This window comes from Cryptomeria japonica, chromosome 1 (genome assembly GCF_030272615.1).
Source record: "Cryptomeria japonica chromosome 1, Sugi_1.0, whole genome shotgun sequence".
NCBI classification, from domain to species: Eukaryota; Viridiplantae; Streptophyta; class Pinopsida; order Cupressales; family Cupressaceae; genus Cryptomeria; species Cryptomeria japonica.
In genome coordinates, this window is record NC_081405.1 from 707,709,833 (window position 1) to 707,728,744 (window position 18,912).

Here is an 18,912-nt window from a genome sequence, read left to right on the forward strand (position 1 = left end):
ACGGGTGTATATGGGTCTGTATCTGAAGGATTAATCCAGATCAGCTCATGAGTTGCATTTTATGTAGTGTATTTCAACAACAGAAATAAATTTCCTTATATTTCATACCCAGATTATATGTGTTTTGAAGTGCTATTCACTGGTTAATGGCACATCGAGTGTGGTTTACTGAGCTGTCATTTTTTTTACTTTGTGGACTGTGAAAGAGAAGTTCTTTATCAATTTGCTGTTATATTACTGTAGTATGGGGTGTAGATCCAAACTTCAATTTTATTTTGTTGACTGTAATGTCCCCTTCTCAGTGATGTGCATTCAGTGGTCCATTGGCCTATTCCGGAGACCTGCAGGCTATTTGGAAAGGAGAATTAGGGTTTCCAACTTTTGTGGAGTTCTGCACAAGCTTTTTAGGGTTTGTTAGGAGGGAATTCTTTAGTTCTGCTTATGGTTTCCTTCTGGGTTTTCCATGAACTCTGGGGTGGCATAACATGCAGTTGACTCTTCGGTGAAGTGTGAACTTACTATTAGTATTTTTAGTAAGTTAGGGTTTGGTTGTTTGGATGATGCAATTCTATTGAGCTTTCCAAGCTCTTTCTCTGGGTGCGAAGATCATGTTTTTCAGAGCAATATTTCTTGACTTACTATTTTTAGTAAGTGGTTGTGTTGAGCATTTCTATTTTTAGTAGTCTCAGACAGGGTCCTGATTCAGCACAGTTCAGTGGTCTTCATTGCACAACTTCATCCTTGATTTTGATGATAATCAGTAATAGAGTTATAAGTTATTGAATTGAATATTATTTCCTTATCCTAAGGTTTAATATTCAATTACTTTATTACTAATTATTCGTATTATGGGCAACTTAAGGGAAAATATTTATTTGCCATCTATATTGTTATTTTTCCTAAGTCTCGTGGCATTGAGAATGATAAAACATTTCATGTTTGTATTATTTTTAATATTGCAAGTTGTTCACCTAAGGAAAAGTTCGAACTTTGCCTAGGGCGATGGGGAAAGTGGACGCCATGTCTAGTGGAGGACATGACATGAAATGAAATGAGTTTCAAGTGATTTTGGGTGCCATTTGCATTTGAATTTCAAGGGAGAAATCTATAAATACAGGTGCTTGGCCTCTCATTTGGTATCTTGAGAATTTTACACCGTTATGCTATTGGTTTGGCGATTGAAATCTGAGCTTCGAAGTGTGGCTTCCTAGCTAAGTCTTAGTTTCGTACTTGGGAGATGGTACCTAGCTGTGTTCTTGCATTTCCAGTGTTGTTAGAGAGTGTTTTGCAGATTGTGGAGTGTTTTTGTGTGAGTTTGGAGTGTTTTCTTGCTGCTGGTCGCGAAGTTGCTAAAACCATATTTCGCTTATACCTCTTGGACAAGTGAATCTTTCATTCTGGGTATTTGCTCTATCAAATCCTGGCATTGAGGCGATATAATTTGCAATTTTATAGCTTCTGGTTTGGAGAATTTGATTTTTAGTTGCAAATCGTACCATCTAGCTGGGTCATACCATTCCAGAGGTGCATTGGGACGCATGCTTCTGTTTTGAGGTGACTGGATTGCAGGTTTTGTGTTCTTGAATCATTGTCCAGGTTATATCTTTCATTCGCATTTGATTTGGTGAGTTTCCGTCTTTGTTTGCGTGAGTTATGATCATTTTGGTGTTATCGGTTGAGAATAGTCACGTGTGTGTTGACTTCAGATTTTCAGTTCAGCAGTAGTGGCTTTATTTGAGTTAATTTGATGGTTGTTTATTGCTGTAATCTGCATTGGATATCATCTCTAACCTTCCCTTTCTATATTGTAAGGTTATGTAGTAATACTCCTAACCATTTCTGGTGTGTTGCTTGCCCACTGCATAAGTGGAAGAGGCTGGCCTAGCCGCCTACTTGTTATGTAATTCAGTTTGTTGCTCTGTCCTCCCACTAAGTTAGTAGTTGAGTGATATTATGTTTGTAATGATCCTCCCGTTGCATAAGCGGTCGAGTTGAGCTTTATTGATGTGTTCAGTCCTCCTGTTGAAACATTGCGCTAGAGTGATTCGTGTTGAGTGTGCTCTTGTTGCCTTGGCTGGTTTAGTGCCAAGTATCTTGTTTACCCACTGGATAAGCGGAAGGGGCTGGCTTGCCTCCCATTATTGTAATCATTACTTTCAACAGCTTGTGGCTAACGACCCCCTTCTACCGTATGCTCTCACCCTCCCAGTTTGGGCTCTTGGTGATCAAAAGGTGTAGGGTTCCTTTTAGTTGTTTGGATTACATTGTTCTAACCTTAACGGGTGATTGGTGTGATTGTGATCTTGCTTTAAAAAAAATAAAAAATAAATTGTGGGAATATTACATTGACACTGGTTAAAACAGTGAGTTAAACTCTAGGGTCACTACACTAATAAATTTTCATGAGCTTTCTAGAAATATAAAAATATATATCTTTTGTGATTTGCGACTTGAAGTGTGAATTTATGAAAATCATGAAATTGCAATAACTCTTCAATATTGATGATCAAACTCTGTTTGTAGCTTCCTTATATGATCCTCCAACTTTAGTACAAAAAAATGTAGAAAAATATGCAGCCATTTGAAAGATACAGGCAAATTTTAAAAGAATAGGTTGTCTTCACCTTTTGCTAGAATTGTAGCTCTAATACCACTTGATATGATTTGCACATGTAATAATAGAAATTTGACAATGTTGAAGATGAATTAAGCACCACAAAAGAGATGTTTGTGGGCTAAGATGCCTTAAATCCAATGTATGAAGAAACATGATAAACCCTTGAGGTAGGGTTAAAACTGTACAATGCTCATAAAAGAAGCCACTTTGCACTTCATCTACAAGAGATTCCAAACACAATATCATACTTAACATATATCCTTACAATGATATTAATATTTTTTATATAGACCACCTCTTAACAACGTAATGGAGGGATGATCCTACCAAAGGCTAATCATTGCCTAATCAAGTTCCACTTGATTGACTTAACTAACTTAAGGGATGTATGCCACATGTTAGTATCTCCATCCACCTAAACATTTTATTATATAAGGTCTCCAATGTCATGCCCCCACCTAGGTTGCAGCAGTATTAATAGTTATAACCTAGGCATCTAAATTGAAATAAAAAAATATAATTTTATTTCCTATAAGGGTCGATCCCAATTAAGTCCCAGTTAAGGGCTGACCTAGTCAGACCCAAACAACACTTGAGCAAGAGGGGATACATCCCTTGCAGAGAGCTATTATTTATGAAAAGAGGTGACCTGTTGATGCTGTTTTTATGGTCTATGCAACACATAGTAAAATACTAAGTATTCTATCCTCTCTTAAACAAAGACTCCCAAATGCTAAGTTGCATGATCAAGTGGGACGACTCCAAGGTTCTCGAATGTTAGGTCTTGTTGTGCTCTTGGATAGAGTCAGTTTTATATGATGTGATATCACTGGAATCACAAGGTAGACTTACATTGAATGCTTTGAATGTCGCTGGAACGTGGGATCTTACTTGATTGAAAAAAAGGGGAAAAGGATAGGGTTGAGAGAGATCTAATCTAACTCCTAGGAATGTAAGAGCGATGGACAATCTTTAATGAAATTCAACTAAGTCTTTGCTTCGACATGCAATTAACATCTTCACAAGGCTAGTGCGATCTTCTAGGGATAGCTTTATGATTTTCAAATCATCACCACAAGCATAGATACCATCAAGTTGATGTATATCAACGAAGAAATGATAATTGAAGTTAAGCTTGGCTAAGATGGATCCAGTTGACTATGCAAGGCACTTTACCATTGGCAAGGTGTTAGCAGTATGGATGTACGAATTTCCCCATTGATCATGCACAAAGTTTTTTCCATTCATCTAAACAACATGAAAATTAAATGAGAAGTAGAGATCATTCAAATTGTTGAATCAACAATGAAGTTTACATGCCTCTTATAACAATGTCTCGGCAACAATCTTTGCCTTCTCTTCCTACTCTAACTATTTGCTATTGAACTCTTAACTACTTTCTATTCACCTTTACAAATGAAGAGGTAAAGTCTTATATAGTGCTCTCATTACAATTGAGTGGCTCAGATTGATTCTCGAACAATGGCCAAGATCAAAAGATAGAAACCCTAATTAGGGTTTGTTGAACCCATTACAAAACATTTAATGCTTGACCAATGATATAATTACAATTGATGGGACACATGTCCTTCCTTGAAAATTTGACCAATAAATGGTGATGTAGGTGCCTCAAACTATGTTCCCACATGTGGTAATTGTCTCCTTGATGGATGAGCTAGGTACATTGAATTTGGATGCCTTGGCTTGAAATGATACGATTGAATAAATGATGACTAGGTGCCACCTTAGCTTGCTCGATCTTTGTAACTCATCACAAGTTGTAGATGAATGAGGCATATCTCTTGATACTCAACATTATCCAAGCTCGATCAACGAATGACTTTGCTCAAGTCAACCCTCTAACTTTGATTAACTCTTTTGAAACTATCTCTTGTCTTGATTACTTCTGTCCTAGAGCTTCCATCTGGCTATATTGGCAATGATTCTTGGATTCCAGAGGAAATTCAACATTGTGAAAATTTCTCCCTTGAGTGCTTGATGCTGATGCTTATGCTTGATTGATAAATTTGCAACTTGAGCCTTGATTTGCCTGCTTGGACTTAACTTTGTCATGTCCCCAATTTTTGCCTGCCCTTAGTGACGACATTTTTAGCAAGGTTGGTCTATTAGCTAGTTCCCGTAGGCCAGCAGAGCGTGGAGGGAACCAATTCAGGGGCTTAGAGAGTCATGCATGAGCCTTTCAGGCAGTTTGGAGCAGTTGACAGCAATTTCCTAAACTTTAGGAGGGATACCTATTTTTCAGGGATTGATTGAGAGTGGCCTTGGGGGCATTCAGAGACCTCTGGGAACGTTTTGGAGACTTTGAGTGCATCTCCAATTTTTTAGGAGGAATTCTCAGTTCACTGACAGACCTTCCAGTGGTACACACAATAGAGGGGGACCATTGGGCTTCAGTTTCAAGTTGACAGGGTCAATCTCCTACTTTTTAGGAGCATCCCTAGATTTTAGGGGAGAACTACCAATTGGCCTATGAGGTTCAGGCATCCTTCACAGTCAAGTGGCTACAAGCAGTTTTCAGTTTTGAGCTTATTTGAGCATTTTATGAATAAATTGGGAAATATTTCAATATTTCCTAAGTTGGGATCACTTTATATTACAATAAAGTATTATAAAGTACCCATGAGGCACATTTACCTAGAAGTTATAACTTAAAATGGGGCCATTTTATATTATGATAAAATAGACCCTTGGCTTAGTTGGAACCAAGAGAAGGCATTATAATATGAAATAAAACATTGTTAATACATGAAATGAGAACCCTAATTCGAAATTAGGGTTAAGGTTGGGAAAAAAAGTGAATAAAAGAAGGAAAAGGTACCCATTTGAGACATATTGAGGTTTATTTTTGACATCAGCGACAGGTGTGAGCTCTGGAAAGGAGTATTCTAAAGTAGATTGGCTTCCAAGAATGAAAACTCTTGGTAGATTAGGTAGCTGGATGAAAACCCAGCTTACCAGGTTACAATTGCAATTCACAATTTAGAAAAATCATTTCAAAAGAGGTGGAATTCTTTGCACGTTGACTGGTTTCAGTTTGGAAAGGAGTATATTCATTGTGCAGATTACAAATCCAGACGTTGGGCAGCAGATAACACTCAATTCAGACCTCCAGCATCAGCTGTACAGCCTATAGCAGGAAATACGCCCTCCTACAGTCAAGCGCTAGGGTTTGGAGACAAATCAGACCTTAGATCAGAGAAATTAAGTCTGATATCTCAAATCAGAACCAAGGAAAGCCCTTACTTGTTAGTGGAATTTACCCAGATGGCAGGAAATTGCGGGTCAAACCTATTATAGTCATTTGATGCTGACCCAGAACTCAGATCAGACCTGAAAATTCATATCAGTCTGATATCAGACCTGTCTACCTCAGTCTGGAAGCTCATACCATCTCCAAATAAGGCTCAACATCATCTACAATGAAGAGGAATCATTCCGGGTATGTGTGCATGGTCGGTGAACCCAAATCTTTAATTTGGATTAAGTTTGTAACTGCTGTAACAGTCTGAAACTTTCATATCAGATCTGTTATAAGTTGTAATCAGACCTGATTTATATCAATTAAAGGCAAATTTGGGTGTGGTATACTTGATCTGTGCTTATGCAGTCACTTGTTTATCATTTTTTGCATTAGTTTACATATTGGCATTGAGGAACTTTCAACAAACATCAGAAAATATTCATACACTCAGAAATCAGAACTGAAACACTCTTCATGCCAAATGTTTGACAAAATGTCAAGCAATCAAATCTGAACATTTTGGGTCAAATTAGAGAGGGGATCTTTCAAACTTGAAGCCTTAATCTTGATAAGGTTGGTGTGATAGAAGCCTTCTTTGTTCGAAACCTTGAGCTGATGTTCTTTCAATACAATGAAATTGATCCTCTTTACATTACTTTACATGTTCATTCCACTTGCATCAAACCTGGAAACAAACAAAACTTGAATCAAAACATTGTGAAAAGTACTTAATCATGCTTTCTACTACCTCCTTTAAGTCTGGAAATGAATTTTCTGATCATGAAAACATCTGATTTTAATTCTGATTTCTCTCCTTTTGACTTAATTCTTCATCAACTTGACTCTGATTTTGTGTCTTAGGCCTGATTTATGTCCGATTTCTCACTTTTGTATGCCTGATTTGATAAGTTTCAGGTCTGAGACAGATCTGATCTGCATTGGTTACATGTGGCAAAGCAAGTGATTTCTTCATTGATTGCTTAACTTGCTACTTCATTCGCTCTTGAATGTTAGATTGCACTTCTACTTGGGTGGCGGAAGTGCCTATGCCTTAGGTCACAAGGGACGGATACAAAACCTTATGTTGCCAATGTTCTTTGCCCAAGGATGGATGAAATTCCTTAATTCGCACTTTTCCTTAGCTCAAGGACGTCTTGAAAATCTACGGTGTGGATGTCCTTAGCTCAACGACGAAACGTTCTTAGCTCAGGGACCAAATGTCCTTGTCTTCTCTTGCCTTAGTCTTAATCAAAGTCGCCTCCAATCAAAGGGTGAATTCGCTGTGTAAGAGATCAGGCTGCCTCTCATCATAAGCCTGCCATAATTCGAGTCAGAATCGCACTTAATCAAGATGAATTCGCTGAGGTCTAACGTCTGATCTGAATTAAGATTAGCCATGTTTGAGGTAGATATTGCTGTAGAAGATGATCAACTTGCTTAACAACTATCTATGAATTCGCCTTCACAAAACATCAAACAGTCCAAATAAAAAATCCCAGCCTATGAAGATGAATTTCACCCTCCAACAATAACAATCTAAGCTTGATTGCTTGTATTGAATCGCTGTCTTCACTAGCTCTCAATATCGGTTATGTGTGTTTGATCAAATGAAATGATCAAACACATCTTAAATTGCCACTGTGCTGAGGTACGATTTCCCACCAAAACCGATTTAGGATCCAAACATTTAATGATTGGAATTTAAAACATGAGGGCGACTTGGGATCATGCAACTTAAAATTAAATAAAATGTCCTTGCATCATGGAGAGATCCAATTAAAAAGGTGCACCTTAAATGTATCCTTCATTTTGATCAAAACTTGTTTACCAAATTAAATGCCATACACATTTTGCTAAGAGCGGTTTCATTTCTTGCTTATTGTGTTGGTCTTGTTATAGCCCATAGGAAATCGCAAGGCAAAATTTGCTCCAAAAGAAGCGGTGATCTGGCCAGTGAAGTGGCATCATCAATGCCTTGGAAACATTTTTTTGCTATCCATCATCTAATTGGTGGGGCCCAAGCAATGCTACGATAGTGAAAGGAAATTGTAATGCCTTGAAAAACTTTTTGAAGTTCCATGTTTAAAGTTTGTGGTGGGCCCAAGCAATGCCACAATAGTGAAAGAAGGGACCGAAGTTGGTGAGGTGGAAGGGGTGTACGGTAGGATGAGGGAATGGTAAGGAGAAGCCGCAGGGTTTTAAAGAGATGCAAGGGGTAAGGTAGGTGACGCGGTGGATAGGAGGTAGGAAATGGAAGTAAAAGGGAGGGTTAAGGGGGTAGTGAAGGAGGTGTCGGGAAATAGGGAGGCATAAGGAATAACGGGATAAGGGAGGCAGGCTGGGATAAAACCGGGGTGGGTTAGGATAGGATAGGGGTAGGAGGTGATAGGAAGGAAGGGAATAAGAAGGGAAGTTAGAAAGTGGGAGGTATAAGGGATGAAAGGAAATGATAAAGGAAGATGAAAAGATGAAGAAAGATGGAGGGATAAGGGATGAAAGATAGAGGATGGAAGGAGAGAAGGATGGGTGGAAGGTAAGCGCTAGGGAAAGAAAGGTGAAAGGAGAGGGAGTTGGTAAGCGGAAAGGTGAAAGATAGGGCTTGGGCAGCCACTGCCAGTGTTGGGAGAGGCAAGCTGGAAGCTTAGGAAGGCAAATAGCTAAAAGACTCCACAATTAACATAGAAAGCAGAAAAAATTGGGGGTCCCCATTTGCAATGGGGCGATGTGTGAAAACGTCACAACATGACCCTTCAGCCAAAGGGAAGAATATAAAAGGAAAATGCATTCATTTGGAAAAAGGGCATCCAAGAAGGATCAGGCAGATAAGTGCAATAGCAGAAATCTGCATTATTATCATCAACTTGGAACTGGCAAGATCAAATCGACAAGAGCGACCTTACACGTGATCTGCACACATCTGGAAACAGTTAGATGAAATCATCAAGCAATCCAGATTAGAGAAGTTAATTGAAGGAAGACAAATAAAATCAGACATTGACAGCCGATTCAGCATACAGTAATATTAATATCCCTGCAATTGAATTAAGGAATAAGGGGATACAAGGAGGGGAAATAGCAATGAGGTCCTCTCCTAAGTACGCCAGCTCATGGTGGTGAGTGAATGGTCCCACGAGGCCAAGGGGGCACAAGGAGTATTGCCCTTGGGCTGAGGAGGGAATGATTCTCAGGACACTCTACTGTAATCGTCCTGACTTCCCTATCATGATTGGCCATGAGATTAAGGAATTCAGATCATAGGGGAAGGTAAAGTAAGGATGGTGAGGGGAACGGCTATAGGAATCCTCACTAGGTACGCCACCTCATGGTCGTGACCAAATGGTCCCATGAGGCCAAGAGGGATTGAATATCTGCTCTTGGGCCTAGGGCAGAGGAACATTCAGGCACCCTAACATATCCTAGCCTCCCTATGGTTGAGATCCATCATTAAGTTTTGTCTATTTTATAATCAAGTTAACATTCCTAAACCCTAGCAACGAGATCTATGTATTGCTTTCTATTTCTAACAAAGATTTGTTTAAATATGTTTTTAAAGATTATCTAACATGTTCGCAGGACCTCAATTTGGATGATCTAAGTTGGTACATAACCCTATTCCATCTCCTACTTCATTGGAAATTTAATTTTAGGACAAAACTAGGGCATTTGTGAAAAGGGACATTACACACAAGTACATAACAGTTTCTCCCTGCATTCAAACAGCGGTCATACCACATTAAATCCGCAAAACAAAAGACTTTTTGTTTTCCTCTCTGTACCTATGCAGCCATCATACTATGTTAAAACCTTAGCCAAAAGATAATAGAAAAAAGAGCAAAGTACATATATGTCCTAAGTTTGAATTCCTAATAAAAAAGACTACCTGCACAATCATCACATTAAGTAGATTCCAAGGGAAAATTGACATAGACTTGACAGTTTAAACCCAGAGATTTTTTTTTTGGACAGAAAACAGAAAAGAATCTATACAGATGTCACAAATTCTAACCACAATAAGAAATATTACCTACGATTTGAAAGCATGAATTTGATTTATGTTTACTTGATATCAGTAAGTATTAGGGCTTCAACTTACCACTACACTACAACCTGATGGGCAATAGATGATCGTTAACATGGACTTGAATTGGTTTTATGTTTTTTAACAGGTGCTAGAAAACTTTTTTGACTAATATGTAAAAATTTACAAGTTATTATCTGTTTCAGGACTTACTGGAAAGGCAAAAGAAAGTACCACTGCAAATGTCACACTGAGATAAATGGGACCTAAACAGGTGTTTCACATACTGGTTATCAGCCCTAGAGAGTGTATAAATAAATATGGTTAAGCATTTGTTGGGGAGAATTAATTTATAGGGAGTTAAATAACTTCATACTTATTTCTTATTCAATGCATCATATGCCTTTGCAGGCAAGAATATCTATTTTGAGTACTAATCCTTCAGTATTAAAGCAACACTGATCTAGATTCAGTCCAATGTTTTTATGGATGCTGCATCCAATGCTACATTGTGAATTGTCATATCAAGATTTCAGTGTCAACGAATGACAAGACGATATAATAATATTGAATAATAGGGTCCATGAAATTCACGGGGAAACTCATTCAATATTGTTGAGTAATAGGATGAAGACTTTGGTGATATGTAGTCTGAAGTGGCAGAAGCTACCTGCACTCTTATCTATTTGTCTGGTTCTTTGTGATTATCCATGAAGAAGTTGATTAAACTGGACCTGCTCCCTACTATCTATAGGACGCCCCCGCCCAATATAGAGGTAGGGGGCTGACTATAGCCCTACTATAACTACAGAAAGGGGGCATACCTTCATAGCTCAAGACACTACGTTATCTCTAACAGGTTTCTAGCAGTTTTTAGAACAATTTATTAGCTTGTAATAAAATTTATGGAATAGAAAGAAGTGTATCATTCAGCAATGCATTTCCATTTGAAATGCTAATCAGGACAAAGAATGGCATCTGAGCTGAAAACTAAAAATAACCAGACACAAAAATAACAGTAGAATGAAGTAAAACTATCAGAAACAGATGCTGCAGTCAACTGCTAGGCACACCCCATAGTCTTGAGCTGTTCAATAACTTCAAATATTTTACACACAACAATCTGAAAGTAGGCACAGTGGTTTCTAAGAATTGTTTCTCTCTGAAATACAAGGATGGTCTGGACAATTAGATCAAGTTGAGCTAGAGACTTATTGTTAAAATTTTTAACATGTCCCTTTTAAGATATTTGGCAACTTCAAATTCTTTGGGGCTATGGAACAGGGAAAGGAATGTTCTCATCATTCGTAGAATAAGAGAGATTATGAACATGTCTGCCTCTTGCTTTTTTAGGTATAACAAGAACTATTTATTCTAGATATTAATTTTAAAATGACAGAAAGAGTTTAGTTAGGGGTTTTGATCTGGATTATTTCTGAATTTGTATAGAATTTAGATTGAGCCACTTATCAAGACATGGACTTATTATTTATGATGTTTGATATGCTTTATGGAATTAATTGCAAATTATTTCCAAGATAACAATGTAGTATCAGGACTTTACCAAATGATTGTGTGGCTAGATCACCGTTTCTGCAATCAGGGCTTAGTTGTTGAAATTCTTCATTGTGTGCTTTCATCATGTTTATTTCAGCTCTTTTTCTATGATTGCACAGGAGTAATAGTTAATATGAATCTATAAACTCTAATTACTTAATACATCTATAGAATTGGTGTATATTTCTGCCGAACAGATTAACTTACTTGACTTTTCTTTGTTCAGGTTCCAATGGCAGCATCAATATCGTAGAATATACCCAGATGAATTTTTGCAGAAACCCATGACAAAGTATGTTTCTATTTGCTTGCCCTTTTGATATTCTTTACATAGTCATATGTTATCTAGAGTGATAATGTCACTTATTTTGTCTTTAGGGAGAGAGAAGAGCGAGCAGTAGAATTTGCGCCAGCTCCAAGAGTTACAGAAGCTGACAAGTCAAATGACAAAAGGTTGTTTTAAAAGTTGAACTACATCATGGTGAACGTGGCTTCATCTTTTCCATTAACACCATACTCTCTGATTTGTCAAACTTTGTAAGTTAGTGTAGACCATAGGGAGCGACTATCAATGTCTTTGAGTTTGGATTATATTACCTTAAATATTGAAAACAGTGAGCTTGCTTAAAATGAAGGTCTTAAATGAGAGTGACTTTTTTAGTAACACCATTATATTGCTGTTTAGTCGTGTTTTTTAGCTTTTGGAATGAGGAGAGTAACTGACTGTAAATACTTATAATGTCTTGTATTTTGTATCAGATATATGTTTTCTATTGATTTTTTTTTTCTACAGGTCACTACACAGGGCACTAGATCGCAGACTTTATCTCATTATCCATGGAACTCCATATGGTGCATCAGGAGATAATCCTGTATGGCACTTTCCAGAGAAACTGTACGCTAAAGAAGAAACATTGCGTAAGGTAAACTAGAGAAAAGACTCTAAACTAAAACTATTGATTGTTTGTTTTAAGCTATTTCTTGAGGGTAGTAATTAAGAAATGTCTGTGTGTTGTTCCTTTCTCTGAACAGTGTGCAGAGTCTGCCTTACAATCTATAATTGGAGACCTCTCGAATGTTTACTTTGTTGGCAATGCTCCTTGTGGCCATCTCGTTGTACAATCCAAGCAATCTGGGCATAAAGATCCATCAAACTTCAAGGTACTTGTAAATTATTTTCACTGGGAAACCAAAGCAAGGGGTAACATTGCCTCATCCATCAATAGAGAGAAGTTATTTTGTTCCTTAGCGGTGGAACCTCAGGAAAACTCTAGAAAAAATAGCCTAGACGTTTTTAAATGAGTCATTTTACAGAACATTGTATGAAAATTCCAAGCATTCATCATTCATAATGATAAAATGTCCTATATATTACCGATATGAATGCACAAACAGTATCATATTCGTGTCTACCTTATATCATCTACTGTCACCGTTGTTACATGAGGTCCAAGAGCAGAAGGGCCCATAAAAAAATGTAGTGCTAGAAATTAGAAATTTTATGTCCAAAAAATCATAAAGCTGAGATTCAGTAAATCGCTATGCTTCAGTTCATTATAACCTTCAACTATCACATATCTTGAAAGAAACCACAACTCAAATTGCAACTTTAATTAAAACTGAAATGTATCTAATCAAAGTCTTTCAAAGATTTAGAATAGTACTCAGTTTACAGTCTTGTCTCAAATCAGGACAGTATTGAATCAGTTACACATGAACACATAACCAAACACAGAATGCATTAGATTTTCAACTTGTAAGTATTCAAATCTTCTAGAGGAACCTGCTTATTCTCTTCTAGGATATTTGCAGCTCCACAGTGTGTAAGGCTTTGCTTAGAATGGTCAAATGGAAGCACTCTGGAATGTTGATATATGATCTAAGATGGCACTGGTTAATCTCATGACCATGTCCTACCCCTCGAGTGACCAGGATTAGGCAAGGAAGCTACAGCAGCACAAGTGTGTCACTACCACTTATTTTGGCATTTTATCGGGGAAGAAATAACTTTGAATTACCTGTGAAAGAATTTCTAATCAGCAATATCCTCTTTAAGCATGCGTTTCTATTTCCCCAGGCACCAATCTGCAGCAACTCTAGTTTCCTGATCCACAGAATGGATTTCTCAACTTCTCAGTTTCTTTATTGTGAGTATCCATCATTTACTTGTTTAGTGCTTTAGTCCTAGTATACTCATTTTCATTTTGCCTTATTGAGAGGTTAAGTTGGGGATCATTTTGCGAAGAGGAAGCAATTACCTATCTGTTCTCATTTCTTCTTTGTTCAATGCCTCTGATGGGCAAGATAATTTCCAGAATTTCTGAGAAACTAATCATATTTTTCCATCTCTCCCATGTTTCTAGAATGATTTTGTTAAGGCTTCAAAACAGAGTAGCCAAAAACTCCTTTGCCCCTCCATGGGCACGTGTATCCCCGTATTCAAAATGGATATGTATCCGATACGACCCAAATACATATCTGATACTGTACCCATACGTGCCCAAAAAAACTTGATTTTCCAACCTTGCCGGATACTATGTGATTTGATTTTTTAAAAATTTGATATAAATCTTCCTAAATTTAATTAAAAAAACTTCATTCATGCAGTTAAAAAAAAAATTTGATATAAACAAAACCTACACCAAATGAAAAAGACAATGAATTGTTTTTTTGTTTTAGTGACCCATTTTTTGGGTTATCTTCTAGTGCAACTCTACTATTTTTTGCATATTGTCAATTGTTAAATCAACTTTATAATTATTTATGTAGCAATTATGTGTCTATATTGCTTTTGAAGTAATGAAAATCTCTAATAAAATTGTGTTAAATATATGTGTATGTGTTTTATATGAATGTCATATCCAGCTGTATCCATATTGGGGTTCTTAAAAAAATGGCCGTATCCATTTTCATATCCGTATCCATGTCCATGCAACTTTGCTGCAAAATGTATTTTTGCAACTCCTTGAGCTCTCTCATCCTAATGATGGTATGCGTAGTGTGACCTGAAACGTTGATGCAAAAAAAGTTTTTACACAATCAAATCCAGAAGCACTGAATATATAGTATTGTTATCCTTTTCAGTGCGATTAGTGGCATCATTGTATCTCCCTCAATGAAAATCCATTTCCATTTTTTTCAATTGCAATTCTAGTTACTCCATAGAGTGCTTTTGCTTAGGATAGATGATTTGAAGCTCATCCAAAATCTTTCCAATAGATTAACAAGGTCCTTTCTTCCCTGGGAATCGATTCAAATGCAAGGAGGAGGATTTGTCCATGTAGATTGCAACTTTCAACATTCTGGTACCACTAATGGAAGACGCTATCTTATCCATGATCGAAAGGAGCTTTTTAAGCAATTACCGTGTTCATTACACTGCAATCTTGGAAGAATTTTCCATAATTTTCATTAACATTTCAGGGAGAAAAATGCATGAGAAGCTTGTGGCAAACAGAAATGGAGAAAAAGACATTATCCATAAGAATAAGCTTTGGAGGGTTCCAAGAAATGGAGGAAAAGGAATTGAACCAGTGAAGTCTTATTTCTTGTGTCCAACAGTAAATTGTACTTGGTAGAGTAACATCAAATAACAAGATAGTATTTTCTATATAATATGATTGGCTTTGCTGGAATTGGCCAGCTCTTTTCAAGATTTTTTTTTTTTTTTTTCGACTTTATTGTATGTCAGCTCATAATCACCAACATAAATTATGCTTTGGAAAGCTAGTCATAGGGTTTCTGATTATTCTATTGAGTTGCCAATGTTTCAGACTTATTTTGTTAATTAGAATTTTACTACGATTTTATATCTGATTTGAGGGGGATAAGAACTATTATAATTTGAGTTCACTTTATTTACCCATTTATTTGCTTTTCCATCTACTTTTTCTTCATAATAACTATATGTTAATTACACCTAGTAAGTTTTTTGGTTCTGATTGTTTTCGTGTTTCTTTTTTTCTTTTGAGGGTCAGCGCTTTTTCTCCAAAGCACAAGTAATTGACTACCAGATGAGCTATGATTTCCTTAAGTGCAATGATTTTCTCTGGGTGAGTAAAGATGAACTGCTGGAATATTTTGATGCGGATGAACAGCAATATTTAAAGAAAATGCTGATCCATTAAATTCATATTGAAGGTAAGAAATCACTGATGCTTTCCAAAAATGTTTTTGTTTTTCCATGTATATTTTCTAGTTTCTAATGTGCTCGGACATATGGGTTCAGGCATACCTATTTTTACGTGCTACATATTTAGCAGATAGGCTATATTGTGGGGGAACCCCACCAAATTCGTGTGATGTCTCACACTGACAAATTTTTTATTGGTTTTCCATTCTACGTTTGGAGACCGCTTACACCGCTGCAAACCCACTGAAAAGACTGGATATTGTTTCTGTAATTTTGACTTCCAAAATATAGCAATTTAAGTCATTTAGCGTGTATGTTCAAAACAACGGTACCTTCTTTCGCAAGGAATGTATTTTGGAAGCTACAGAATGAAACAGGTAAAGCATTGGACATTTTTCATTAGGGTTTCAAAATTTAGGGATTGAATTAGATGCATACATTAGAGGCTTCAAAAGTTATGGGTTCAGTTGAGTTGTTTCAACACATTGATTGCTATTAAGTTTTACGCAGATGCAGATTTTTTAGATGCCCTAAAATTAAATATTTTTTGCAGGGTATACTGTTTTATTTTAATTTATTATAAATTTCAGTGTAATTATCCTTTCTCGGTGAAATCCATCCTTAAGAATTTATTATATTGGATATCTTTGTAAGTGAATTACCTCAATAAAGGTCAGTACACTGGCAGCCAATCTGTTAACACTCAATTTGTGATTTGGGGTTCGTTGAGATTTTTCCTTTAAATAATGCAGCGAATTTGTGATACAACGGGCTTTCATTTTCATGCATTTATAAAAACATAGGTTGTTAATTTTTAATATATAATTAATTGTTATGTTTAGAATAAAATTTTGTTGAAATTTGAGGACAAGATATTGTCAATTTTTTTTTTTAATAAAAAACAAATTATATATATATATATATATATATATATATATATATATATATAATTTTAGATATATATATTGATATCTAGCGTTTTTTAAATAGAATTTTGTATATTTTTTAATTAAAGATAAAATATCATTAAAAATTTAAATATAAACTTATTTCAATTACAATTACAAAAAGATAAATAGAAAAATGATACAAAATTAATAAATTTTACTTTTGAGAGTGGAAAAACGTATGTAGTAATAGCAAATTTTATTTATTAGGATTTTTCATTAGAAAATATTATTATGAAAAGAATTGAAATATTTATCTTTTCGAAAATAAAAATGCAATTCTCATTTTAATTAACATTAATTTAAAAATTAAGTATTAAAATTTTTACGCGGTACTACATATTAGCTTTTATTTGATAATATAAAATTTTGATGATATAACAAGAATAAAACAATGATACAATAATAACATAACATAATATAATATAGAAAATTATTAATTTAGTAATAAATAATAATAATAATAATATAACATTTGGAATTAACATGATTTATTAATTAAACTATTAAAATATTAAATAGTATATGATAAGTAATAAATCAATAATAACAACAATATAATATTAACATTATTATAATATAATATAATATTAATTAGAATAATATGAAAATAACAAATGATAATTTGAACATTATTAATATAATATTAACATTATTAATATAATATCAACATTATATTATATTATAAATATAATTAAATTTATATCATAATGAAATTTATAGAAACATATAATTAAAATTATGTTTTACAGTAACATATAAAAATAAACACAAATTATATGATGTTATTTATTATTTTACATGATTCAATTATAGCTAAGAGTTCAATTATTTGCAAGCTCAAAGGTAGAAATACACCTACCCCTATTTGTACTGGCCTAGATGCATTCTCATTGGCGAATTAGATAATATTACAATAATAATTTTATTTAAGGATCAATTAGAGATGTGGTTAGGATTAAGATTAGCTTAGAGTTAGATTTTACATTGATGTTGACAATTATAATTAAGGTTAGTTAATAATTATGATTTACTACATCCAAATTATCAAGCATTATCTTTAATTTGATTTAGAAAGTGTCAAATGCATTTAAAGTAAATCTAACTTAATAAAATTCTCTTAGTTTTAGGTGGATTGATGTAAAATAGAAAATCCACGTACTACAATAATTTGATTTTAATATGTTTATTTTAAAAATCTACGTTATTCCAAATCTACAATAAAGGGAAGAAGATTGCACAATGCAATTCATAATGAATTTGTAAATAATGTTGTAAAATAATAATAAATCTAACAAATTTGAAGATTTATTTTTAATGTAATGATGCAAAATATAAACAATAAAATATGATCATTTAAATTTTTTTATGACATGGAGTATCTTACTGATTGTGAATGAAGATAATTATAACATTGTATTATTTTTATTAATTATAGTAAAATCCAATTTAACAAGATTTTTTTAATTTATGTTGATTTAAGAAAATAGAAAATCTTATGTTCTACAAAATATATATATATATATATATATATATATATATAATCACACACATGATAATATAAACATGCAAGAAAATTTTACAAATCTTAAATGAATCAAAAGATTGAGTTGTTATGTACAATTGCAATAAATTGTTTTTAATTTTGCTTTTATCTTAATTCAAATGAGAGGCTTAAGAAATCTTATGTTATAATGGGAAATTATCTTTTCCTTTTTTAAAAGACAAGTGCGATTGGATTTTATACTTTCAAATAGTTGTTGCAAGTGTTGTATGTGATTAGCCATAGATTTAGTGAAAAACAAATCATCAATGTAGAATATACAAAATGTTATTAAGATGTTTCAATATATTACTAATTTTTACCTAAGAGTATGCAAGTGTAGTGCTTATGGCAAAAGGCATGAAATTTCACTCATAAAGTCCTTCGAGATTTGTGTCATCCAATATATTATTTAGAGTATATTTTACTATTAGCGTAACCATTGCACCTCATTCGGTACAAGTGCTAGTTATATGGATGTCATATCACTAGGTGGAAGATAAATATCATTTAGTGGGTTGCATTGCACATCAAAAGAATAATGCCTTTTCAAAGCAACATTGCATAATGTTGGGTAGTGTTGGAATGTGTGCAGGCATCCCATGTGATGATATTTATATGTGTCCTTAGCATTAGGTTAATCAAGATTGCTCGCAGGCGAATTGTAGGTTTTGATGTAATAAATTGTCTGAAAAGTTTTTTCTTTATGTGTGTCTTGCTTTGTTGTAGTTTTACATGATATAATATTTCTTGAGTGAACCAAAACCAATTTAGAGGGAGGATGATTTATGTTCTAAATGTATGGCAAACCCAATTTGTGAATTTGCCTTAATTTG

The 18,912-nt window shown here is 34.7% G+C and overlaps 1 protein-coding gene across 4 annotated transcripts in view; it reads left to right on the forward strand.

The window, feature by feature from the left end:
* LOC131046091 (uncharacterized) overlaps nucleotides 1–15,985 on the forward strand; it is a 38,706-nt gene extending 22,721 nt beyond the window's left edge. Inside the window, exons 2-7 of one of the 4 annotated variants that reach the window (XM_057979753.2) lie at nucleotides 11,681–11,746; nucleotides 11,833–11,907; nucleotides 12,248–12,377; nucleotides 12,487–12,615; nucleotides 15,426–15,594; nucleotides 15,683–15,985. In XM_057979753.2, the coding sequence (XP_057835736.2) occupies nucleotides 11,681–11,746; nucleotides 11,833–11,907; nucleotides 12,248–12,377; nucleotides 12,487–12,615; nucleotides 15,426–15,581 (556 nt within the window). In that variant the 3' untranslated portion in view covers nucleotides 15,582–15,594; nucleotides 15,683–15,985. The remainder of the gene's footprint in view (nucleotides 1–11,680; nucleotides 11,747–11,832; nucleotides 11,908–12,247; nucleotides 12,378–12,486; nucleotides 12,616–15,425; nucleotides 15,595–15,682) is intronic. The other 3 variants (XM_059221677.1, XM_057979754.2, XM_057979755.2) reach the window with 3 other exon arrangements.
* Nucleotides 15,986–18,912: the final 2,927 nt, after the last annotated feature.